Here is a 27,125-nt window from a genome sequence, read left to right on the forward strand (position 1 = left end):
AAACCTGCAGTAGAGGTGAAAATAAAGCAGAATATATTCATATGTACAGCTTTTTATATCATATGCAAATTGATTTTTTTATATTTATCCCGCTTATTGTATATTGTGTGTGTGTATAAGTACGGAAGAGCAAAGTGTAACCGGAGTCAAATTCCATGTATGTGCAAACCTACATGGCCATTAAAGCTGATTCTGATTCTGATTCCCATTCCAAAATGCAAAAAACCCACAATAATCATCTCTGGTCATCGGTCGAGGAATTTCAATACATCTCGATAAAGACTTTTATTTGGTTTGTACCAAAATAGGCAGTTAGAGCAGGGATACATATTATAATATTAGATATAGATCCATCTCTTTAATATATATATATATATTCTTTGCATCGGTGCTTTACTCTATCAGACGGTGGCATATGGTCTACAACACACAGCCAGAGTCACACGGCGAGTCCAGTTCTGTCAACACTGATTCACTGGATTCATCGAGCAGTTACAGTCGGAGAGAAGTAATTCAGCCGCACATTCTGTGAGGATATATTAAAGCTTTTTGGAAAACACACGTGGTCTAAAATATTTATGACTCGGATCTAAGAGCTACTCCTGTTGCCAGAACGGCCCGTCTGTACGTCTCTGGGTCTCCAGTCAGCTTGGAGGAGTCGCCCTGGGGGGGTGGGGTGGGGGGGGGGGGGTTGAGGGTGGAGATGGGAAGTGGGAAACTGACAAGTTCCGCAGGAGCTTCGTGACCAAAAGCATCTTGATATTCCAAATGTTACGTCAATAGAGGTCATCGTCATGTTTCAGGTAAACGCCGTTCATCTTTTAGCTCTGGTTTTGGTCTCCACCGCCTCCCGAGGGAAATATCTGTCTCCTTAAACTGCTAAATGCTCCACCAGCTATCGTCTCTATATCTTTATCTGTCTTTCATATGTATTTTCTCACTGAAAACGGCTGATCGCAGCTTCTAAAAAAAATGACGCCATGAGAGCGGTTGAGGGTGAACTTAAAAACAAGTGACGTTGTGGACCGGATGGATTACACAACGAAATGAAACTCACTGTAAAGTTCCATAAGAGCAGAAAGGGAGCTGATAGTTATCTGTTCACATTATCACACTGTTTTTCACATTGTCATTTGATACATCGCTTTTATAAAAAAATATCGATTATAGTCGCTTTAAGGGGAAAAAAGCCAAATCGTAATCGTCTCACCTGTTGCAGAAGTTTGCATTTCCAAAGGTGTTTTTGTCACAGAACACTCAGAAAGCTAAAGATAAGATAAAGATAAAAGTTTGCTCACATTAAAATAGTTTATTTTATTTTATTTCAACACTCCCTACTTTTCTTTATTGCTGAATTGACATTAAATTATATTTTTTCCCCACAGCTGACCCTGCCGAATGTCCATCAGCGTTTATGTCACGAGGTTTGATTTGCAAAGCGGGGGTCATGTGACTGACCCGGCTACCCGGCGTCAGCAGGCTGCTTCGTAATATAAAGTCACATTAGGGCCTGTAAAGCGGGGAAACGGATGATTTATAATAAAGAAGCGTCATGTGATCATGAAAACACCTTTGATGACACAACCCTCGCAGGACGACAGGTAAGACGATAACGCGTTGATTGTCCGCCACGTGCCTGTGTCGTAGAGTTATAGAGACGTACGGAGCACGAAGGTCACAGGCGGAGCGAGTGTCGGGCGTTCTTCATGCACACCGGAACTGAAGGCCCGAAACTCATAAATCCAGCTTGAGGAAAAATATGTCGAAAAAATAAATACGCCAAACCAGTTGATCAGTGGGTCGTGGTAGCAGCGTTTACCAGAGTTTTACCTGATGTCTTTAACTACACAACCAATGAGCATAAAGAGTTCCCTGACCTCGTTAGCTCTTTCAAAACCACCATAATAATCACTGACAGCTGAAAGAAAGAAAAAGTGAATGTCTGTAACACATCCAGATACCTGAAACACGGGGGCGGGGTCAACTCTGTCAAGATGCTTTGAGAAACCAGCCCTTCATCAGAGCAGCAGTGTGGAGGAAAGCTATCGAACGATGGCGATGGCGATGGCGATGGTGCTGATGATTATGAACGTGGTGTCGATGAAGAAGGTGACGCACCGTTTGATGCTGGAGCGCTCGACTAATGTCACACGGTGAAGGTGCGGGAGGAGAGAGATTAAGGTGTGAGACAGCGAGGAGGAGGAGGAGGAGGAGGGGAGGCTGAGAAGCCCTTGGTTGAAGGAGACATGGATGATACATGTTGTTTTTTTAAAACAGAATATCTGGGCCTGCATTTGTCAAACTGCTCAAAGTAAAATGTTGTATTTTTAATTTTTCCCTTTTACCTTCCTAAATGTGTTTTTAGAGGGATTTAACAACATATTATTGGGTAAGATGAGCGATACCTTGAAGCAATATGTTTAATTTAGAATAAGGAAGTTTTAGTTGGTCCGTGTTTAACAAGGTGCAAATAACAAGAACGTATCTGTCACTTTCCATACAGCTTATCAATGTGGCACAAACTTATCTGTTTGGTTCTCTTTTTGATTGCATTATTACCAGTATTTATTAATGTATTATAAATATATTAAATCGTTTTTAATTTCACAATAGTTTCTACTGAAGATATTAAAGATTTTACACGAATAAAATGTACTTTAAACAGTAAAAAAGGACAAATTTGTGCAGAATAACACATCGTTTGAGTGCAATTTAACAGGGCGGGTTTTCGGTAAATGCTCGACACTGATTGGCTGTTCTTACTCCTTGGTGTAATTAATCATCTGATGACTTGCTCTAAAACGTTACTCCTCCACTTTACTCTAAATATGTGTAGGACGCTTGATAAATGTGTCCTAAGATACACTTTTAGAGAATAACATCAGTCAAATTTTTTTGAGAAATAAGGCCTAAACTACTATTTCATTCTGGGCCTTGATACCAAAAATGCTGGGGCACGTTATAAAGTTTAAAACTCGTTCCTTCAGTCTGTTGTCTCGAGGGTGGGACATGAAAGAGAGATAGAAAAGGACTCAACAGAAGCAATGCCATGAGGAAAGACAGACAGACCGGGAAGAAGATCAACATTTTGTCCCAAAAACATGCTCTTAAAGCTACAGCGTGCAAAAGTCTGCCTCTTGGTGACAATATTATCATTACAAACCCACACGTGAATGCATTACCCTTCGTTAATATGAAAACAACAACGACAACAACAACAATAAGAAGAAGAACAATAAATCAACTCAAATCAGATAATGGTACATGTGGCCTTGATTTGAACCTCCTCCTTAAACATTAAGGAACACAGCCGTAGGAAGATCCACCAATAGGCTGCTGGACAGACATTAGCCCCTCCCACTTCAGGAAGTAGCAGTCCCAGATCGTCCCAGCCTCGTCTGACTTTGTGTGCTTGTGTACATCGATGTGTGTGTGTGTGTGTGTGTGTGTGTGTGCAGTCATGTGTGTTTACGAGAAAGAGAGATAGGGTGGAGGAGGAGAGAGGAAGCAGGCCGATAATAGAAAATTAGAGGAAGTGTTGAAAGAGTGATGTCTATGATTTTGTAGTGTGTGTGTGTGTGTGTGTTTATTCAAAGTCCCTCCTTGGTGGGAATCCAGATGTAAGGACCAGACTGCTCCTCAACTATCTGCTTCACCTGCGAATACACTTCCTCTAGAGTCGAGCCGTGGACAATAGCTGGGGGGGGGGGGGGGGGAGAGAGAGAAAAATTAATATCCAGGAGTAACAGCTACCACGTGTGCAGTAATACAACTATAATTATAGTAATAAAAACTAGTAAATGTAAGTAATACATACTTTTAAAAGTAAGTAATAAAACCATTAAAAGTAAGTAATACATACTATTAACTAGTAAGCAACAAAATACATTAAAAGAAAGTAATACATAGTATTAAAAGTAAGTAATAAAAACCATTAAAAGAAAGTAATACATACTTTTAAAAGTAGGTGTTAAAAACTATTACATTTAAGTAATACATACTATTAAAGTTAAGTAATGAAAACGATTAAAAGTAAATAATACATACTATTAAAAGTAAGTAATAAAAACCATAAAAAGTAAGTAATACATATTTTTTAAAGTAAGTAATAAAAACCATAAAAAGTAAGTAATACATATTCTTAAAGGTAAGTAATAAAAATATTCTCAAATTCAAAAGGGGAGTAACCTTTATAGTTCAAAATGTGTTTATTTGAGTGTGTGTATGTTGGATCTTCACACACAGACTTCCTAACACTCTCCCCCTCCTCGCTCTATGTTTCAGCCACGCCCCCCTCGTCAGTCTAACTCCCTTCACCTGTTCACTCAGCTGTTTCTGATCACTAATCAAGTCCCTCTATAGGCTCCTCCCCTCCAGACACAGATTGTTCTCTCTCTCTCAGCTTTCCATGCCAGACTCTCCAGCACTTGTTCCAGTCCCCGTTTAACCCGCCAGCCCGACTCCCGGTGAACCGACCGGCCTTCTGTGTGACCTTTACTCTGCCTGCTGTTTCCAAGAGCTTTAAATAAAAGCTAAAAGATCCCTGGAATCGTGCGATTGCATTTGGGTCCAGATACCAATACCTCAGAAGCTCACCAATAAAAAGGTTATATCTTCAGTGCATTCACTGTCTGAGTACATGTCGTGTGCTTTGTAACTCACCGCTGAAGAACTCTGTGAACTCCTGCTCCAGCTTGACGGCTCTGTCGAAGGTCTTCCTCGCCTGCTCCTCAGTGAGACGCTTGTTCATCTCTCTGGAGAGACAAGCACAAGTTACACATATTAAGGGACTTTAAAAACACTGTTTACATGAAACCCAACCCTTCTTTATTATTATTATTATCTCTTTTTAAAAAGAACCATGTACAGTTAAAACATAAATGTCACCATTTGATGCTCTGAACCAGATTGTAGCTACACAGCTAATTTGCATCTGTAATCCCTTGACAGACCATAATAAGCATAAAACAACAATAAACATAAGACAATAACAAACATAAAACAATAACACAGAACAGGATAACACACACACTACAACAGTATAAGTAATACAACACAAATGTAAGTAATAAAAACCATTAAAAGTAAGAAATACAAACTTCTAAATGTAAGTAATGAAAATCATTAAAAGTAAGTAATAAAAAACTATTAAAAGTAAGTAATAAAAACCATTAAAAGTAAGTAATACATACTATTAAAAGTAAGTAATAAAAACCATTAAAAGTAAGTAATACATACTATTAAAAGTAAGTAATAAAAACCATTAAAAGTAAGTAATACATACTATTAAAAGTAAGTAATAAAAACCATTAAAAGTAAGTAAGAAAAAACTATTAAATGTAAGTAATAAAACCATTAAAAGTAAGTAATACATACTATTAAAAGTAAGTAATAAAAACCATTAAAAGTAAGTAATACATACTATTAAAAGTAAGTAATAAAAACCATTAAAAGTAAGTAATAAAAACCATTAAAAGTAAGTAATAAAAACTATTAAAAGTAAGTAATAAAAACCATTAAAAGTAAGTAATACATACTATTAAAAGTAAGTAATAAAAACCATTAAAAGTAAGTAATACATACTATTAAAAGTAAGTAATAAAAACCATTAAAAGTAAGTAATACATACTATTAAAAGTAAGTAATAAAAACCATTAAAAGTAAGTAAGAAAAACCATTAAAAGTCAGTAATACATACTATTAAAAGTAAGTAATAAAAACCATTAAAAGTAAGTAAGAAAAACCATTAGAAGTAAGTAATAAATACTATTAAAAGTAATTAATGAAAACCATTAAAAGTAAGTAATACATACTATTAAAAGTAAGTAATAAAAACCATTAAAAGTAAGTAATACATACTATTAAAAGTAAGTAATGAAAACCATTAAAAGTAAGTAATACATACTATTAAAAGTAAGTAATAAAAAACATTAAAAGTAAGTAATACAAACTATTAAAAGTAATTTATGAAAACCATTAAAAGTAAGTAATACATACTATTCAAAGTAAGTAATAAAAACCATTAAAAGTAAGTAATACATACTATTAAAAGTAAGTAAGATAAACCATTAAAAGTAAGTAATAAAAACCATTAGAAGTAATACATACTATTAAAAGTAAGTAATAAAAACCATTAAAATTAAGTAATACATACTATTAAAAGTAAGTAATAAAAACCATTAAAGGTAAATAAGAAAAACCATGAGAAGTAAGTAATAAATACTATTAAAAGTAAGTAATAAAACCATTAGAAGTAAGTAATAAATACTATTAAAAGTAAGTAATAAAAACCATTTGAAGTAAGTAAGAAAAACCATTAAAAGTAAGTAAGAAAAACCATTAGAAGTAAGTAATACATACTATTAAAAGTAAGTAATAAAAACCATTAAAAGTAAGTAATACGAGCTTCATGACCTCCTCGTGATCATTGCTGTGTTGATATTCACGTCACTCACAGTATGTTGTCGGCATTGCGCGGTCTGATGAAGACAGCGACGGGATGAAGGTTCGCCAACTGGAGACGCTTTATCGCATTTCCTGACACATCCAGTATGCAATGTTTACCCTGGGAGAGACACACAAAACCGTGTTTACATTCTATTGTCAAACTCATTTTAAGCTCACTTCTGAATTTAAAAAAAGAGAGCAATATAGATACGAACTAGGTGTGTTTCCATCCAATAGATTGGAGTGAATTGACTCTCCCATGTGTGATCTTCATACGTCTAAAACATACCTTTACTCATGTGGACGAACTGTTTTGGTGTTTGAAATTGGTTTGCCAAAGGTCTCAGGTTCACAAAATCAGTGAAATGGGAGATACATGTAAATAAATGTCTAAAACCAAATTTTGTATTATGTTTTTTTTTGTTGGTTGTAGAAATGTGGTATAAATGAAATTATACAAATGGGACTGAGAAATTACTTCATACTGTAGATACAGCTTCACGGGGTCTGTGCAAATGAAAAATGACCCCATTGCAAATGTTTTCAAAAAAAAATGTATTATACAAAATAAAAATAAAAATATATTTTTTTACATAATATACATGTTGAGAAATAGAAAACAGAAACAAATCTATTCACCTCAAAGCAAGCTTAAAATAAATTAGTTCATACTGTAGATAAAGAGCTTCACGTTGTGTGTGCAAATGAAAAATTACCCCATTAAAACATTTTGTTTTCAAAAAAATATGTATTACACATAATTAAAAATATATACATAATATACATGTTGAGAAATAGAAAACAGAAAAGATCTATTCACCTCAAGTGAGCTTTAAATGTATTACCCCCCCCCCTCATTTTGTAAAAAGTTTTTTATAAAATGTGCCTGTTTCTATTTGGCTTTTCAAATGTGACACTTCCAAATATGCGAATGTATATGAACGCATGAAACACGGCTGGAGTTGTTCTTCTCTTTTGTGTTGCGCCTCCTCTCTGCTCACATTCCCTCTCTCGGCTCACCTTGTCGGCGACTTCTTTGACCGACTGGATGCTGGTCCCGTACAGGTGTCCGTTGTACTGCCCGGCCTCGATGAACTTGTGCTCCTGGATCTCTTGCTCCATGAGCTCCCTGGAGGACATGAAGTGGTAATCTCTGCCGTCCACCTCGTAGTCTCGCCGCGGCCGCGTTGTGTCTGGGTGGCATTAAACACATTAGTCATAAAACAAGCAATGACCTTTTTTTTTTTTTTTTTTACATTTGCATTTCTGCAAGCGTGATATGAGGCTGAATGGAAACATACTTAATTATATTTTTTGTTTCAGAAACATCCAAATTCAACGTTATCGTGGTTTACAGAAACCTGCAATGCCATAAAGGTTTCCTGATGACTCTGTTGCTATTGCACCAATAAGATCATATTTATTTTGTGCATACTAATTATAAGTATACTTAAAGTGTGTTATTTTGGAACAACTAATTTTGTACTTGAGTGATACTTTAAGTGATTTTGATCTGGGAAGTTCATTCAGCTTTTAGGATACTGGTAGTACCTTGATCATATTTTAATGGACAATAGTATGTAGTGTGCACATTAATATAGCAGAGTAATAATAATTATAAATATATTATTATTGTGATTATAGTATACTTATAATTAATATATAGAAATAATAGCATGAATAAGTTTACTTACCGATTACAAAAAAAAGTATATATTTAAAGTCAGCATTTATCAAATGTGCTTTAAATATATTGTTTCAATGCTAATTTAGAGCATATACATTTTGAAATCTACAACCAATGTGTTTGAAAATAAAGTACATTTAAGTAATTGCACAGAACTTACACTTAAAGTGTATTTTCCTCATAATATTGTTCTTGATACTACAGTTCAATTATTTTAAAGTGTGTTAAAAGGTGATTTTTTTTAAATAGGTGAAAGCGTGACTTTCTTATATATATTTGCAGGAAGTACAACCCTTTGATGGTATATTTGCAATGTACTATTGAATATTTCTGTATATTTTAATTACATTTAATTAATTAATTAATTTCTGCCTGGGCAGCCACGAAGTTTACATTTAGTTCACTGTTTTGATCAGCTTTTATATATATATATATATATATATATATATATATATATATATATATATAATTATCTCAAGCAGAAGCTATCCTTTGTGCGTCCGCGAGGCTTGAGACACTCACGTGGGACGCAGGAGCCAAACTTGTCGGGGAACTCGGAGATGAGGTCATCGTTGATCCGATCTTTCATTGGCCCGAGCACGATGACTGGCCGCGTGTAATTAACTATAAATATGACAACCAGAACTAGGTCAACACACACACACAGATACACAATATGTGGAGTTAACGCTTGAAAACATACAAAGTAACACACTCCATAGTTATATACAGTAACACATGCTGTTGAGTGCTTCAGTAACCACACTTCCCAAGACTGAGTCACATCAAAAGAAAAGCACTGACCCTCATGCTGCATGACAAGCTGGTACGTGAGAAGGATCTCCTCCTGGCCATCTGATTGGACGAAGAGAAATTCACACATTTAAAGGCACAGCGGGCGAGATTATTGACAACAATACACACCCGAAACCTTTCCTACTTTTGTACTGAACTTCTGCAACAGCTCTGGCTGGAGAAGCAGAGAAAGGTCAATTACACACATACACACACACACACACACACACACACACACACACGCACGCGCAAACACACGCACACACGCACACAAGAACACATAACACACAATAAATACATGTGCATGTCTACATGACACATCCACGAGCACACACAGAGAAACACACACACATCAAATAAAAACGAAACAAAAACGAGCAAAGAACGAAGAGAGAGAGAAAGAGAGAGAGAGAGAAGAAAAGAAAGAATGAAAGAAAGAGATAGAGGAGGGTAGACTTACAGGAACTACTCTCACTATCGCTGGTGCCAGAGGTTACCAGCTCTGGAAGGACAAGACAGGTCAAGAGTCAGCGACAAACAAACAAACAAACAAACAAACAGTTTGAGGCAAAAACACACAAGACTTACATTGTTTCTACGTCGCACAACCACTGACACACACTGATGACAGAAAACATCAGACATACAAAATCATTCCATCCATCCGTTTTATACACTCGCTCATCCTGGTCAGGTGAGCAGAGGCCCCCGAGTCTTTTCCCAGCATGCAATACCAGAGACGAAGGCCAGAAGCCTCAAAGAGACAACATGCTGGACTGCTTTCTATAAAGCGTCTACTCTATTACATTCATAAACTGACCAGAGGGTCATCAAATATTTGACTTTTCTTCATTTAATAAAGGAGAAATTCAAAAGGGGAACATTTGTGAGTTGGGGGAATTATGAAGGACAGAACGGTAAAAATTCAAGTAACTAAGTATATTTACTCAAGTACTATACATGAATATAATTCTGAGATGTATGTAGCTTACTTAAGTATTTTATCCTGCATTGTACTTTTACTTCACTAAATCTTAGAGGAAAATATTTTCTTTTTTACATTTAATTTAAATCTACTTTACTGTGTGTATCAGTTCACCCTCTCTCTCTCTCCCTCATGCCCCTCTTCCTCCATCCCAGAGCGGGATGGAGGAAGACGAGGGTGGAGGTGAGAGGTGCGGTGGTGTCAGAGCTGCAGTTACATATTCTGACCAGCAGGCGTCACTGATGTAGAGGATATCTACCTTTATCTTCTTGATCCTGCAGAGAGAGAGAGAGAGAAAGAAAGAGAGCGAGAGAAAGAAAGAGAGAGAGAAAGCGTTCATTATCATACCGATGATCATCTTAGTATCTCGACTGTCATCAAGCACCGTTTGGAAGCTCGTGGGTTTTCTATTCCTCTCTCACAGTTTGAGCGAGCAAGACTAATTTTCAATTTTCTCAGAGCAAGAAGCCGGGGGATACAGCATATGTATGTGTGTGTGTGTGTGTGTGTGTGTGTGTGTGTGTGAGTGTGAGTGTGATCATTTTTAATTATCAGCTCTTCCCCGTGCAGAGGTGCTGATTGCAGACTCGCTGATTCACGGGACGCGAGTGAGAAAGAAAACAGAGTCGACAGTGAAACCAAAACGCTGGCGTCAGACTGCGAGCGTCACGCCGCGTGAAGCGTGATTACGTCTCACCTCCACGCGGAGCTCAGGCCGGAGGCTTTGTACGGCACGATTATCAAAAGTAACAAAGAGTTAGTTTTCATTTTACAGTTAAACCGCTCACACTTTTCCTTCTAACAAGTGATGAGGTCGTCATGGACGACATTTATTTATTTTTTCACACACATAACTCGTTTATTCATCAATTAAACTGTAAAACAGTCAGTTGTCATTTTCTTTCGAGGTTTAGAGTATTCACATTATTTCCCAGTGAACAAAATTCCTCACGATTTGACTAATTGACTAATTTAATTATAAATAAATAATCATTGACAGTCAACAGTAACTGTAAACAGAGACTCTTCAGAATACTAATCAAGTTAAAGTTGCTACACTGGCTTTTTATTATTAAGTGAGGCTATGATTAAGAATGGGTTACAGGTATTTTACTTATACATTATGTATGTTTTACAATTTAATTTAATTACACGTTTAATTTTAATTATATTTAAGTTGTTGACGAGCTGAATTGTTTTTTTGTCTTTTCACACACTATCTTTCATTTTTCTTGTCAGTTGTCTGTGATGCACTTATAACTGCGATCACCTGTATGAAATGTGCTATATACAACAAGTAGAATTGATTGATTGATTTGATTTCATATTAGCGTTATGTGGATTAATATTGTAGAATCGACAATCAGGTGGTGACCAGAACATGGAGCAGCTTTTAGATCTGTACTGTAAATCACATTTTTTATGTTGTTTACTTTTTAATTTACCATTTTCTGAATGCTTTGCAACCTCATTCTGTTGCTTTAGTCTTATTGGCATACATACTGTGAAGCACTCAACTGCTTATAATAAACAAAGTGTCCTTTTTTGTTTTTCACCCTGATTTTCCATATAAATAAACACAAAATAAAATAAAAAAATATATATGTACAGGACTGTCTCAGAAAATTAGAATATTGTGATGAAGTTCTTTATTTTCTGTAATGCAATTAAAAAAACAAAAATGTCATGCATTCTGGATTCATTACAAATCAACTGAAATATTGCAAGCCTTTTATTCTGATTTATTGCTGATTATGGTTTACAGCTTAAGAAAACTCAAATATCCTATCTCTAAATATTAGAATATCATGAAAAAGTATACTAGTAGGGTATTAAACAAATCACTTGAATTGTCTAATTAACTCGAAACACCTGCAAGGGTTTCCTGAGCCTTGACAAACACTCAGCTGTTATAAATCTTTTTTTACTTGGTCTGAGGAAATATTAAAATTTTATGAGATAGGATTTTAGAGTTTTCTTAAGCTGTAAGCCATAATCAGCAATATTAAAAGAATAAAAGGCTTGCAATATTTCAGTTGATTTGTAATGAATCCAGAATGCATGACATTTTTGTTTTTTTAATTGCATTACAGAAAATAAAGAACTTTATCACAATATTCTAATTTTCTGAGACAGTCCTGTATATATATATATATATATATTAATAAATAAATAAAAATATAAATATGTATATATATATATATAATGTTTACGTTTCCATTTCTCTGAAATTAACTTTCATGTTGCTTTATTGCTTTATTTGCTAAATTGGGAAATGATTATCTTATTTATTGATAGTATTTTATTCCATTCTATTTTATTTCCTTCTATTTGTCAGCTGCTTTCTGGAGCTAGGCTAAAAAATATCACCGCTCCAAGTTGTACTGCGTATGATCGCGTATGAGACAAATAGTTCAAATAGAGAGTTGAATGTGAAATGGTTTGGAAGTATTGTTTCTAACCTTATTTGATTTCACAGTTATGTATATTAACGTGTAATATAAAGTATATTAAAACCTCCTTCTGCACCTGGTTTAAAGAGCATTTAGAGAAGCTCACTGGAAAGCTGTTATGAAAAAGGTTTCACGTGATATTCATGATTTATGTTGTTATATTGCGGTAAAAATATCTGAACCACGAGGGAATAAGAGCAAACTCTGATTAATAAAGGTGTAATCTTTTTTTTTTAAGCAGCAACCATTAGTCTTGATGTGGAACAGGAAAAAAGAGGATGAGTGTTATTCTGGTTTCATCTGTTTTACTCATACTAGTTCTACTCATTTGAGGTGTGGTAACCAATAAGACTTCAGTGACCTTGGAGAGGACCAACCAATCATTTAAAAACATTATAAATCCGCTCGCTACTCACCGATCTGTCTTGAGACCTCGGCACCCTGACCGTCTTTAACCGAGACCTCTCCTTCTTCTCGGCCCTGAGATGGAAGGACGAGAAAATTAAAAGAACAATAAGAGAAACGCAAAGAGAGAACAGACATCAAAGCAAACATCAGAAATGGGATTAAAGCAAATACGAAAGATTATTTACTTCCCATCTACTCTATTTGATTATGACTTTTTTTGTTGTTGCACAGTGTAACAATTATAAGGAAATATTTGTTGACGAAGAAAATTTCAGGCATCAATCTCGGGTCTTTCTCTAAAGGCATGTTAGACAATGTCCATCGCTTCATTGTGATACACGCATACAGTAATAATGGCATTTAATCCCCCTTAATGTCTGGAAGATTGAACATGTCACCACAGAACCGTCATCTTAAAACATTTGTCACCCAACTTAAATCTCACAGTCTAATAACCCTCGAGAACTATGTCCAATAAACCTAAACTATATTGTTAATTATGCTTCCGGTAGACGGAAACAGATTTTCCCCCCAGATGACGGTCTCAGTTTTAAATGTGTGATTAACGTCAAGAATTGAAACTAAGCAAAAACTCTAAAAAATGAAAACTGACCATAAAACAACATGGTAAAGTATTAAAGTAAAACATCATGTTATAGCTTAAATTAAGTATTATACATTTGTTTGTCTTGGTATTTTAAATGATGGATGATCTTTGTTTGTTTGCCACACGAAGGATTATGATAAACAATGTCAGAAACAAATCTATATTTCAGGAGAAAATCTGTTTCCCTGGAACTGTAATTGACAAATAATCTCACATCCCCCAAAAAATAAACAAATGAAGTCAAATATCACGTAAGAATCAAAAAAGTAATTTGAATAGCTTACGAGATTGATATTTTTTAAATTATTCTAAATCTTTCAGCAGCGCTGTGAGATGATGGGATTGTTGAATAGTAGTGAGAGGCATCTGATCGAATGGACTTTAATATCCAGATATTATGTAACTTTACAATAGGGAGCAGATACATCATCCACCAATATTAATGTGATTAAATTATAACAGATACAAAGGGATCTTTTTTTTCAAATGACATGATTTCAAATTAAACTGTAAAGCCAACGGTTACTTTAATTAAGAAGGAGATGAGAGGGGACATGGGGGGGGGGGGGGGGGGGGCGAGGGCGAGGAGCAGGTGAACCAGAAAGAGGAATAAATGAAAATCATATTATTATTAGGAATAATCCATAATATTTCTTTTCTCTTTTGAAACAGAAAGAGAAGAAAGAAGGGAAGAGGAGACGAGGAGGAGAGAATAAGGAGGTGAGGAGAGTAGAGGTCAGGAAGAGGAGGAGAATGAAGAGGGGCCGAAGTGGAAGACGAGAGAGGAAGATGATGAGGAGAGGACGAAGCGAGAAGAAGAGGTGAGGAAAGGAAGACGAGACGGAAGGAGGTTTAGATGGAGGAAGGGGAAAGTGGGCAGAGGTGGAAGAGGAGACGAGGAGGAGGAACAAGGAGACTAACTGCCTCGACTAGCTCCTCAGACTCTAACCAATAACATCCACGCCACCCCGAGCACTTTGACCTCTGACCTCCTGCGGCTGGGAATGACTCCGACTTCGGGGCAGTTGGGAGGGGGGGGGCTGAGGTGCCGGGCGGGCCACCACTCCTCCTCGCCAGCGCTGCTCACGTGGAGGACATCCCCGAAATGGAACGGCAGGGCCTGATTGGCCGAGCTCAGGTCGGACGCGCTCCCGTCGTAGTCGAACAACGCTCTGCAGACAGAGAAACAAGTACCAGGTATATTTATTTTTAGATATGTATATATATATATATATTTTAAATAAATAAATATATATATACATATATATTTATACATATATATATCATATATATATATATGATATATATATATATTTTATATATCATATATATAAATAAATATATATATATATCATATATATATAAATAAATATATATATATATATATATATATAAATATAAATATATAAAAAATATATAAAACATAATATAATCTGCTGGAGGAGATGGAAACAATGGAGTGACATTGATGTTGAAATGTTCCTAAATATGAATCACACACACACACGCACACACACCGTTTGCAGTTATAAAATGTCAAAATATTAATTATACAGTTTCTCTTCTTTAGAATTTTGAAAACAAAACCGTAAATAATAAAATGAACTGACAAAACACATCAGACAGATCCGTTGTAGTATGTGAAAGCCAAAGCAGCTGGGGGCCGCTTCCCGGCACGAATAATGTATGACGTTGTGTGTGTGTGCATGCCTGTGTGTGTGTGTGTGTGTGTGTGTGTGCGTGTGTGCGCAGTTGTACATATCTGTCTGTGTGAGTCTGTTTGTGTGTATTTGTGTGTGTGTCTGAACGGTAACCACATCGTTCCAAACCAGTCCAGAGGGAAGAGACCTGGGAAAGTAGGCCAGCAGTGTGTGTGTGTGTGTGTGTGTGTGTGCAAAGGAACTAGAGCTGAAGTAACTGGCATCCCCTGAAGTCCCTCCTGCCTTCACCAATAAAACAAAACACAGACAGGGAAGGAGACACGGATCGTCTAATTTAAGAACAATAAAAAGCACATCTCATGTTTTATTGATGTTTAAAGATTAAAGATGAGAAAAGTAAAACATTATATATTAAACAAATCTGACATCATGATCTTTAAATCAGATGAATCAGGACCATCAGGCAAAACGTGCAGTTTATTTGACAGGAATGTCATTTTCTGTCGTTATGTGGTTTAGTACAAATTCCAGAGAAAAAATAAAATAAATAAATAAAATGAAACGGCAAAAAAACATTACACTTTAGTAAGTAATGTTGACTATTCAGCACTGATCGTCTAGGAATCTACTTGAATGATTTAATTGGAAGTATATCGGTAACACTTTATAATAGCTGCACGCTATATAGCATTAGTTAAGTATGAGTAAGCAGTTAATTGATCATTTATAAAGCTTTGTTACAACATTAACACTCATTAGTATGCAACTCATAAACACAGTTATACATGTTTTATCCTTGATTCAGAAGCTTGACTATTATGCGTTTCATGATTGGGTTTTCATACTTTATAAAATATTTATTCGTATTAGTAAATTAAATAATATATCACAAACCAATTATTAAGGACTTATAGATGATAAATGAGGTAATTTATAAAGTCTTCGTAAATGAGTTTACATTTTTTTGTATGCATTTATTTATACACATAATGATTTAGGAACTAGCTAATAATACAGCTAGTGACTATGTTAACATGTGCTTTATAAACCTCTTTTAATACTCATTATTAATTCCGGTAGTCGCTAGTTAAGTCGTTAGTTAAGTATTGTGTGTGACCTCATCTACAGTGAGGTCTATCTCTGTCTTTTAGACTTATCCTAATGAGTGTGTCAACCTGTGGAAATATATGTAGATAACCGTAAATATTATATTTACTCAAACTGTATTTCAGTATAACGGTTCCATATGGCCTGAATACCATGTGATATTTCAGTTTTTCTTTTTGAATAAATTTGCAAAAATTTCTACAGTTCAGTTTTTTTCTGTCCATATGGGGTGCTGAGTGAACATTAATGAGAAATAAAATGAACTTTTTTGATTTGAGCAAACGGCTGCAATGGAACAAAGAGTAACACATTCAAAGGGGTCTGAATACCTTCCGTACCCACTGTATATTTATTAAAGGGCGGCTGTCGGGCGGAAGTGGATGAATGAGCCTCCTTTCTTGAGTTTGGTCACCGAGAGAGAGAGAAATATAAAGTACGGCAACAAAATCTGAGTTGTACAATCCCCAAGTGGATTCCTCGGCGAGAAGGTTACGCCGATGGTTTATTATGAGGGCCACATGCAAATGTAAATCAATTACCGGCTCTTCCTGACGCAGTTGTGTTAATTGTGGGAACCTCTGAAATCTCATTACTCGAGTGAAGGAACACGCGGTAATTAGTGCAGAGTGCAATGGAAACACCTGGTCCTCTTTTACAGCTTTTACCCATTCAAACAAGATCGTGCTGTTTTTTTCTTTTCTTGCACCGTCAGCAATCGGTCCGAACTGCATTGCGGTTTTACCTTTCACCGAATACTCGTATAAGATTACTGCACACATGCACTATCGACTGGATGGTGACTCCGCTATAGAGCTGTCTAATACTAAACAGGAAGTACCTATATTTATTTCTTTATTAATTTAATTTATTTTATTTTATTAATTAATTAATTAATATTAATTAATTTATTTTGCAATTCAAAGAATAAAAAATAAAAATCACAACAGAGATAAATGAATATCACAGTGCAGGAAGAGACAAAAAGCCAACTATGCTTATTTAGGCTTACTAAGCATCCACCTATATAATATTTAACATTTTACAAAATTACAAATGTGAATGTTGTGTCAACGCTATGTCAATGTTTCTTTAATGAACTCTGTTGTGTCACTGTCTATTCACTTTTAGTTTCTTTTAACTCTTATTCTGCGTTTTTTTGTTTGTAACGATGTGTTTCTTATGTCTCTGCCTGTCTTGGTCATCCTCGAAAAAGAGATTTTTAATCTCAATGGGAATCAATTAAATAAAGATTTAAATAATTACAATTAAATAAAGATTTAAATAAAAATAAATAAAAGAAATGAAAATATCATGGTTCTTTTAATTATACTGTAGGTTCAACATTTGCTGTTATAACACTATGATAAAAAAAGAAAGATTATTCCCAGAATAAAAGTCAGACCATACTATTCTGTTTTTTAATCATTTAAACTCATAATATTGCGTTTCAGGAGAGCGTTGTGTTTACATGCTTAGACGTTGACCTGGGAACAAGAACACTGCCGGTGGTGATCGGTATATATTCATACGCTGTGTTTCAACCTTCACACGGCTCTCAAACTCTCATTAAAGCGTCAGCGTTCATCTATAATCAGTATTGATCAAATCCTCAGAGAAGATAAATGACATGTTAGGTCTGTCTCGACACGCCCCTCCTCCAGGAGACGAAGACATCCTAATAATGTGAAATATTTCATTAAGAAAAGGAAAAGACATGTAGTATATATATATATATATATATACACACACCCTATACACACACGTGCACCATATAAACACATGTGCACACACACACACACACAGTATGCACATGCATGAACACACACACATCAGACCACAGCACCAGACACCCCAGTGACCAATAGGTGGTCGGTTTGAGTTCCTCTTTAATATTTAAAGCTGCAGAAACCAGAAACTGGGACGTCACCTTTGACAGTGATGTATCATGTGGGGTGGTGGTGGTGTGTGTGTGTGTGTGTGTGTGTAGGGGGGGGGGGTCTACATTATTCAATACAAAATGATCTTCTTATGGTCTTAGTTTTGATCGGACTTGGAGGAACGTGATCATTCAAATGTTCATGGAAACTGATTCACTCAGAGGAGGTGTCATTACAATTTGCTGAATCGTGGATATTTTTTTCTTAAATCTACGAGTTCTGATCTCAAGACATGTCGGCTCTGGACTCACATACTTCCTTCCTTCCTTCCTTTCTTTCTTTCTTTCTTTCTTTCTTTCTTTCTTTCTTTCTTTCTTCCTTCCCTCCCTCCCTCCTTCCTTCCTTCCCTCCTCCCCCCTCCTTCCTTCCCTCCATCCTTCCCTCCCTCCCTCCCTCCTTCCTTCCCTCCCTCCCTCCTTCCTTCCCTCCCTCCCTCCTTCCTTCCCTCCCTCCCTCCTTCCTTCCCTCCCTCCTTCCTTCCCTCCCTCCCTCCTCCTCCTCCTTCCTCCCCCCTCCTCCCTCCTTCCCTCCCCCCTTCCTTCCTTCCTTCCTTCCCTCCCTCCCTCCTGCCTTCCTTCATTCCCCCTCCCCCCTCCTTCCTTCCTTCCTTCCTTCCTCCCTCCCTCCCTCCCTTCCTCCTTCCTTCCTTGCTGTGAGGTGTGATGACTACTCCTCCAGCAGTTCAGACACACGACACGCACCGAGCAGCTGAGATACGACCTTATAATAGTCGTGTCAGTCTGAAGGACACGAGACAATCAGTCACCTCTGTGTGTGTGTGTGTGAGTGTGTGTGTGTGTGTGTGTGTGTGTGTGTGTGTGTGTGTGTGTGTGTGTGTGTGTGTGTTTCTCACCTGACGTATAGTGTGCGTTTCTGAGAGGAGCGGAGCGACGTGGAGCTGGAGCTGACACTGCTGGTCATCATCTGTTCCCTCAGGTCATGGATCTTCGCCTCGAAACGACTATACTCTACAAACACACACACACACACACACACACACACACACACACACACACACACACACACACACACACACACACACACACACACACACACACACACACACACACACACACACACACACACACAATGAAGACAAACACTGTTGTGAAAATAATGCGACCACAAACTACTGAAATATAGATAATCTAATTTACACGCCACACATTACTCCACATCGTGAGCAGCTGAGCGACTCGGATTCTTTCCGCCGCTCGATGTTCATGAAGCTCAGAGAAGATCAGAGAGACACACACACACACACACACACACACACAGCGTGGAGGTGTGTGTGTGTGTGTGTGTGTGTGTTAACCACGAGGACGGTGTTCTCTATATGTTCAGATACAGAGGGGATGGACTATCCTGCTAGCTACAGACACTCAGTCACACACACATAAACACACACACACACACACACATTACAGTCACACACACATTACAGTCGCACACACACATTACAGTAACACACAAACACACACATACACACACAGACACACATTTGAGTCACACACACACATTACAGTCACACACACATACACACACATTACAGTCACACACACACACACACACACACACATATTAGAGTAACACACACACATTACACATTACAGTCACACACAAACACACACATACACACACAGACACACATTTGAGTCACACACACACATTACACATTACAGTCACACACACATACACACACATTACAGTCACACACAAACACACACACACACATATTAGAGTAACACACACACATTACACATTACAGTCACACACAAACACACACATACACACACAGACACACATTAGAGTAACACACACACATTACACATTACAGTAACACACACACACTAGAACCTGCAGTATCGTCCTGATTTTTCATGTTTTTCTCCAGATTTCTCTTTTCATGTCCTTGTTTCCTTGTTTCCTTGTTTCCTTGTTTACATGTCTCCTAACGGGCTGGGCGTCTGTCAGACACCAGCCCACGCAGCTCGGCTCTGATTCCCCCTCAAAGCGTTCATTAATCTGACACGTGTGACGCCCGCAACTGAACTGTATGAAAACGGCTCCGAGCCACAAACACTCCTGAGATATTACTGAGATATCACTGAGATATCAATGAGATATCAATGAGATATCAATGAGATATCACTGAGATATCAATGAGATATCAATGAGATATCACTGGGATATCAATGAGATATCAATGAGATATCACTGAGATATCAATGAGATATCACTGAGATATCACTGAGATATCAATGAGATATCACTGAGATATCACTGAGATATCAATGAGATATCACTGAGATATCAATGAGATATCACTGAGATATCAATGAGATATCACTGAGATATCACTGAGATCTTCTCCAGGCTTCGTTTCTCAAGAGCTTCGGTTTCAAACGACACGTTGATGATGTTTCGGGGGGAAAATAACCGAAATGAATCGGATGTTTGCTGACGAGGAGGTTCACCTTTAACGCTCAATAATATGTTATATGCAAAAAAAACATGGAAAGTACACTGCGACCTCCCATCTCAGGATCAAAAAGCCCTTTTTCTTGCTTTAACCTTTCATATATTATCATGACTGACCTCAGATTTTCAATCTCACCTCTAATTCCATTACAAATTGATGGATTATCACTTCTATTTCTGGTTGTCTCACAGACGTCAACACGACCAGACACGGTGTGAACTTTCATCGGCATCTCACCGTCTTTGTCGACACACGTGGCCTCGATGCAGAAGGATGGGACGAAGAGGAAGAGAGAGAGAGAGAGAGAGGGACTACAAGTCAGAATGAAAAGAGAGAGAAAGATTAACGAGTGTCAGCGAGCTCATTTGTCGTCCATCTGACACAAAGACTGTGTTTCAGCTCGTCGATATGACATCATCGGCGAGTCCCGAGGAGAAAGGCGAAGAGCCTGCGGCTCGGATCGCCTTCTCCTTTCAGAATAAAAGCGCGCCGGTGTTAAGAAGTCGAGAGCTGAGCTCCGTCGTCTGTTTTTTTTTCTTCTTCTTTTTTTTTTACTCGAGAAAACTCAATCCGGGGCGACACAGTGAAAGGAACGCAAACAGTGACGACCAAACCGACGATCGTCCTCACCGCGGATCATATGTCTCAAGCGTGGGAGCCACCGGGTCATCAGAGGGACGTGTCACCGGGTCACCGGGTCACCCCCCCCCCCCCAAACACAGTGACTTCAGGTCTGTGTCTCCCAACTACCGCACCAGCTGTACTCACATGCTGCTGGCGGAGGACGGGCGGGCGATCAACAGCGTCGACGGCGGTCTGATCGGGTTTCAGGGAATAAAGTGTGAAGAGTCCCGGGATGTGAACGAGCCCCCCAAAAAAAAATTATCCGAAAAAAAACACGGGACGTGAGAGAGAGAGAGAGAGAGAGAGAGCAGGTGTGTGAGTGAGACGGAGAGATGATGGAGAAGATCTAACGGCAGCTCCGCATTGGATGCGGCGTGTGAGCGAGCCAGTGTGTGAAAGGAAGTGTGTGTGTGTGTGGGTATGCAGAAGTGTGTGGCACAGAGAGGATGTGTGTGTGTGTGTGTAAAATTAGTCCAGTGTTGCTCAGCAGCCACAGAAACAACAGATGCTAACTCTCTCTCTGTCTCTCTCTCTCTCTCTCTGTCTCTCTCTCTTTCTCTCTCTCTCTACTGCACTTTTCTCTTTTTCTGGTGCGTTCGTTTGCTCCTCCCCCTCTTTGTAAGCAGCTTGCTGGAGGGTGGAGACACACACACACACACACACACACACACACTGTCCCTCAGGTCACTCATGCAGGAGGCTGAGTCTACCCCCCCCCCCCTCCACCCCCCCCCCCCCCCCATAGTAAAGCTTGACCAAGCATTTTGAATATGGATTTCTTTTCAGATTTTCAGATTCCTCAAATTGATTTTTCATTCCTCTTTATAAAAAAAGGACATTAGCGCCCGCCGTCACGAACTCGAGGACTCGAACTCTTCCCGCTCTGCATGATTTATGCCCGTCCGTCTCCATCTGTCTCTCGTTCCATCTCCACTTTCCGTGAAGCTACTTTTTCCGAGACTCTTTTTAAAAAAAAATTCTTCTGGAATCTTGTCCTCTTCGCAAAGGGTTCCAAAGTATCAGAAACCTTGAATTCATACGAGTCAAAGTCAGTAAGTCTGACTTCTAGGCTTCAAACTAACTTCCTCTGTCATCTCACGCTCCTCGAGAGCGACACGGTCGAAAAAATCAACCGCACGCCGAGTCACGCGCCTCAACGCAGCGTCATCGGAGGAAGAGCGAGAAACACACAAAGACGGAGAGAACAAACGAGAGATACGGGGAACAAGACATCATGGAGAGAGAGAAACAGAAACGGGAGAGGATAGGAGGAGGAGAGGGGCGGGGGAGGGGGGTGATGACAGAGACTAATGACGTTGGGGCTCATATACTCTCCTTCCTTCATTTACCTCTTCTCTCTCCTCTCCTCTCCCCTCCTCTCCTCTTCCCTCCTCTCCTCCTCTCTCCTCTCCTCTCCCCTCATCTCCTCTCTCCTCTCCTCTCCTCCTCTCTCCTCTCCTCTCCTCCTCTCTCCTCCTCTCTCCTCTCCTCTCCTCTCCTCCTCCTCTCCTCCTCTCTCCTCTCCTCTCCTCTCCCTCTCTCCTCTCCTCTCCTCTCCTCCTCTCCTCTCCTCCTCTCCTCTCCTCCTCTCCTCTCCTCTCCTCTCCTCTCCTCCCATCCTATCCTCTCCTCTCCTCCTCTCCTCTCCTCCTCCTCTCCTCTCCTCTCCCATCCTCTCCTCTCCCCTCCTCTCCTCTCCCATCCTCTCCTCTCCTCTCCCTCCTCTCCCTCCTCTCCTCTCCCTCCTCCCTCCTCTCCTCCCCTCCTCTCCCGCCTCTCTCTCCCATCCTCTCTCTCCTCCCTCTCTCCTCTCCCCTCCTCTCCTCTCCCATCCTCCCCTCTCCTCTCCCCATCCTCTCCTCTCCTCTCCCATCCTCTCCTCTCCTCTCCCATCCTCTCCTCTCCTCTCCTCTCCTCTCCCATCCTCTCCTCTCCTCTCCCTAGAGGAGCATTGTTCCTCCCCTCAGCAGAGAGCAGAGACCTCCTCCTGCATTGTGCAGCTTCAGTGTGAACAGAAGCCCTCTGGGGACGGCCAGTGCTCATCTTTAGTTTGCATTGCACCAATATTTTCCTCTTCAAATATTGAATCACAGTCTATTTTTGTAGAAACAATGCATGTGATGAAGCTAATTTTGAACAAATGTAATTTGTACCGCATGTGTGACGTTTAAAAATGAAGCCCTTTGGAGTTGTTGACCACTGGGAGCGCTGTTGAGCAATGTTTCCCCGAGTGGGTTTTGCACCTGACACCTGCCGCTGTGGCGGTGACGTACGGAGAAGGCCGGGAACGAAAAGATGACATTGGTGAACATTTCTAATATTCAAAACAATGTTTCTACATGTGTTTTACGAGCAAATACATTGGTGAGTAACACCAGCGCCACGAGGTACCGTAAGAATAATAAAAAAATGTTTACATTATTTGTAAAATTATTTGTAAAATTATTTGTAAAGTTATTTTGTAGATTATATTTAAAAAATTCAATTATTTTTTCAATTATTAAAAAATATATATTTTTAATTTTTCGGGTCTAATTCCTCCAAGGAGAATTTAACTGTAAACATAATGTGGGTTTTACTTAGTTTTTAATGAAAAAGTAGATATTATATATTATATATATTAGACTACGAGAGACGAATCCTTCCCTGGACGTCCCTTTTGTCTCTGTACACATATCCACCACTTGGGAGTCCAGAATCGATATATGAGGCTCTGGCTCTAAAAATAGCACCGCTGGAGGAGACTCATCTATAATTGATACGATACAGTACTGTAATCTATATTTATATTGATTACCGGATCAGATTGCAATTGCAGAGGAGACTAGAGGGGACAAAAAGAGATCGAAAAAGGGAGGAAGAAAAGAAGAAAACAGCTAAATGTTTTATATTAATGTACTCAATTCAAGTTTAAATGCCAGAAATGAAAATATATGTTTTGTCTCTGGCATAAAATACAATTCCCTAAATCCCACTCCAGTGGAGAGGAGCAGAGGCGCTGACAGGTGGAGAGGAAGAGGAGGCACGAAGGAGTGGAAAGAAACTGAGCAAAAAAAAGGCAAGAACAGAGAGATGACGTGTGTTAGGAAAAGAAAGGAAAACAGCTCTGCTGTATTTGTTCAGCGGATACTATTCCCACAACGTTGTGTCTGGAATCTCAAAGAAAGAGCTGCTGCTAATCTTCTAATTAACAACTAACACACACACACACACACACACACACACTCACACACACACACACACACACTCACACACACACACACACACACACACACACTCACACACACACACACACACACTCACACACACACTCACACACACACACACACACACACACACTCACACACACACTCACACACACACACTCACACACACTCACACACTCACACACACACACACACACACACACACACTCACACACACTCACACACACTCACACACACTCACACACACACACACTCACACACACACACACACACACACTCACACACACTCACACACACACACACACACACACACTCACACACACACACACTCACACACACACACACACACACACACTCACACACACACACTCACACTCACACACACTCACACACACACACACACACTCACACACACTCACACACACACACACTCACACACACACTCACACACTCACACTCACACTCACACACACACACACACTCACACACACACACACACACACTCACACACACTCACACACACACACACACACTCACACACACTCACACACACTCACACACACTCACACACACACTCACACACACACTCACACACACACTCACACACACACACACACACTCACACACACACACACACACACACACACACTCACACACACACTCACACACACACACACACACACACACACACACACACACTCACACTCACACACACACACACACTCACACACTCACACACTCACACACACACACACTCACACACACACTCACACACTCACACACACACACACACACACACACACACACACACACACACTCACACACACACTCACACACACTCACACACTCACACACACACACACTCACACACACACACACTCACACACACACACACTCACACACTCACACACACTCACACACACACACACACACACTCACACACACACACACACACACACACTCACACACACACACACACACACACTCACACACACACACTCACACACACTCACACTCACACACACTCACACACACACGCCGGGTAATAAGCAAGCTAACAGAAGTGCAGATAATCCTCTCTGCATCACCTCAGTATTGCTGCTGACAGACACCGCCTCTGAGTGTGTGTGTGTGTGACAGTGTGTGTGTGTGTGTGTGTGTAATCCTGGTGACTCATACTGCTGTCAAACCTGCAGGCTTTACTCGTCCCACTTCAGGAAACTTTTGGCACAGGAGGAGATCTTGGTCAAATACTGCGACATTTTAAACCAGAGTGATTTCATTTGCGATTTAATTTGCTCGACTAATACAATGTTCGTCTCATTTTTTAAATAAATGTAGAACGTTTTACGTCAAACAAAAAGCTTCGTTGTTTGAAAAGTGAACAAACAACATAGTCTGCTTTTTACAAATGCACATTTTAGCTCAAAATAATAAAATGATCTAAAAATAAATCACATTTTGGAACTTTCTTAAAATAGCCTGACACGCGATTGGTGGTGGCCGGATGGACACTCGACATCTGCTGTTCTCCAAATAGACACGGATCTATATCTGCTGCGTCAGCATATATCAACTTCCCAATTTAGCCCCCCCCCCCCCACACACACACACACACGCGGGGCTGTGTTGTGTTTGAGTTCACCGGGTTCCATATTTAATATAAATAACAGGAGGAGACCTGCACACACGCAGAGAGAGAGACGTCTTCTCTCCTGGCGGAGGTCATTTTGAACTCCTCTGTCTTTGGCAGGAAGTGTGTGTGTGTGTCAGTGTGTGTGTGTGTGTGTGTGTGTGTGTGAAAAAGAGGGAGTGCTGCCGATCACCACATGCCATCGCCACGGGAACTGGACAAACATGGACACACACACACACACACAGCTGACCAAAGCCCAGCGTGGACAGAAGGTTTGAAATAGAGTTCATTCAACAGTCACTAATGAGAGTCACGACACACACACACATACACATACACACACACACACACACACACACACCTAGCCTAATGTTCCTTTTTGACAACCAGCATGTGAGCAAAATCCTCAAATGCCGAAGCGCACGTATCGTTTCTGAACTTTAGAACCAGGCCACGGCTCAGTCAGGCCAGCCGGACCTCCTCTGGTACCGTCTGCCTGTTGATGACCAAAATAACACCAAACTACGCCAAATCAGAGCGGGACCCAACAGCCCAAAACAACAGACCATCAGACCATCGGCACACTTCAATTTGTCGAGCGCCGGCCGGATTTAAGGGGAGCGTTTTCTTTGAACTTTTCTAAAAGAGATACACCGAAGATCCATCTGATGCGTGAGGGAAAAAAACATGTTTGAATGGTTTGCTCCATTGTGGGGGGGGGGGGGGGCTTACACTATATCAATAACTCAGTCCACTTCTCTGCTATTGATCCACAGCTTCAGTACGGTCAAAACAAACCTCGCTTTAGTTCTTGTGACTTCTGACGGAACATTTTTTCGGGGGGGATTCCCTACTTTCGCATTAACTTGTCAGAATATAAGTTGTGTTTCTGCGTATTGGAGAACGTTTCCACGCAGCCAATCAAATCAATGCATTAAGTCGCCTTTGATCACGAGGCGGATTGATTCTCCTGCTCGAGTCTCATCGTCTTATTCGATTAACAAACATGAACACGTCTTGTTCTTCGCTGTTTACTTTGATCAATCGACCACAGACAAGACGAATTTACGAGATTTCCCCGAAGGCTGTT

The 27,125-nt window shown here is 39.4% G+C and overlaps 1 protein-coding gene across 7 annotated transcripts in view; it reads right to left on the minus strand.

Annotated features, from left to right (window-relative positions):
- Positions 1-270: 270 nt before the first annotated feature.
- dlg1a (discs large MAGUK scaffold protein 1a) overlaps positions 271-27,125 on the minus strand; it is a 111,463-nt gene continuing 84,608 nt past the window's right edge. For 5 of the 7 annotated variants that reach the window (XM_056414203.1, XM_056414207.1, XM_056414206.1 and 2 more), the window contains 11 exons: positions 18,941-19,055; positions 14,372-14,554; positions 12,784-12,847; positions 10,174-10,189; positions 9,390-9,431; positions 8,939-8,989; positions 8,657-8,758; positions 7,468-7,640; positions 6,456-6,565; positions 4,663-4,754; positions 271-3,697 (listed from right to left, as the gene is read on the minus strand). In XM_056414203.1, coding sequence (XP_056270178.1) covers positions 3,591-3,697; positions 4,663-4,754; positions 6,456-6,565; positions 7,468-7,640; positions 8,657-8,758; positions 8,939-8,989; positions 9,390-9,431; positions 10,174-10,189; positions 12,784-12,847; positions 14,372-14,554; positions 18,941-19,055 — 1,055 coding nt within the window. In that variant the 3' untranslated portion in view covers positions 271-3,590. Of the gene's footprint in view, positions 3,698-4,662; positions 4,755-6,455; positions 6,566-7,467; positions 7,641-8,656; positions 8,759-8,938; positions 8,990-9,389; positions 9,432-10,173; positions 10,190-12,783; positions 12,848-14,371; positions 14,555-18,940; positions 19,056-21,337; positions 21,420-27,125 lie in introns of those variants that run through there. The other 2 variants (XM_056414209.1, XM_056414204.1) reach the window with 2 other exon arrangements.

Source organism: Pseudoliparis swirei, chromosome 5 (genome assembly GCF_029220125.1).
Source record: "Pseudoliparis swirei isolate HS2019 ecotype Mariana Trench chromosome 5, NWPU_hadal_v1, whole genome shotgun sequence".
In the NCBI taxonomy this organism is placed as follows: Eukaryota; Metazoa; Chordata; class Actinopteri; order Perciformes; family Liparidae; genus Pseudoliparis; species Pseudoliparis swirei.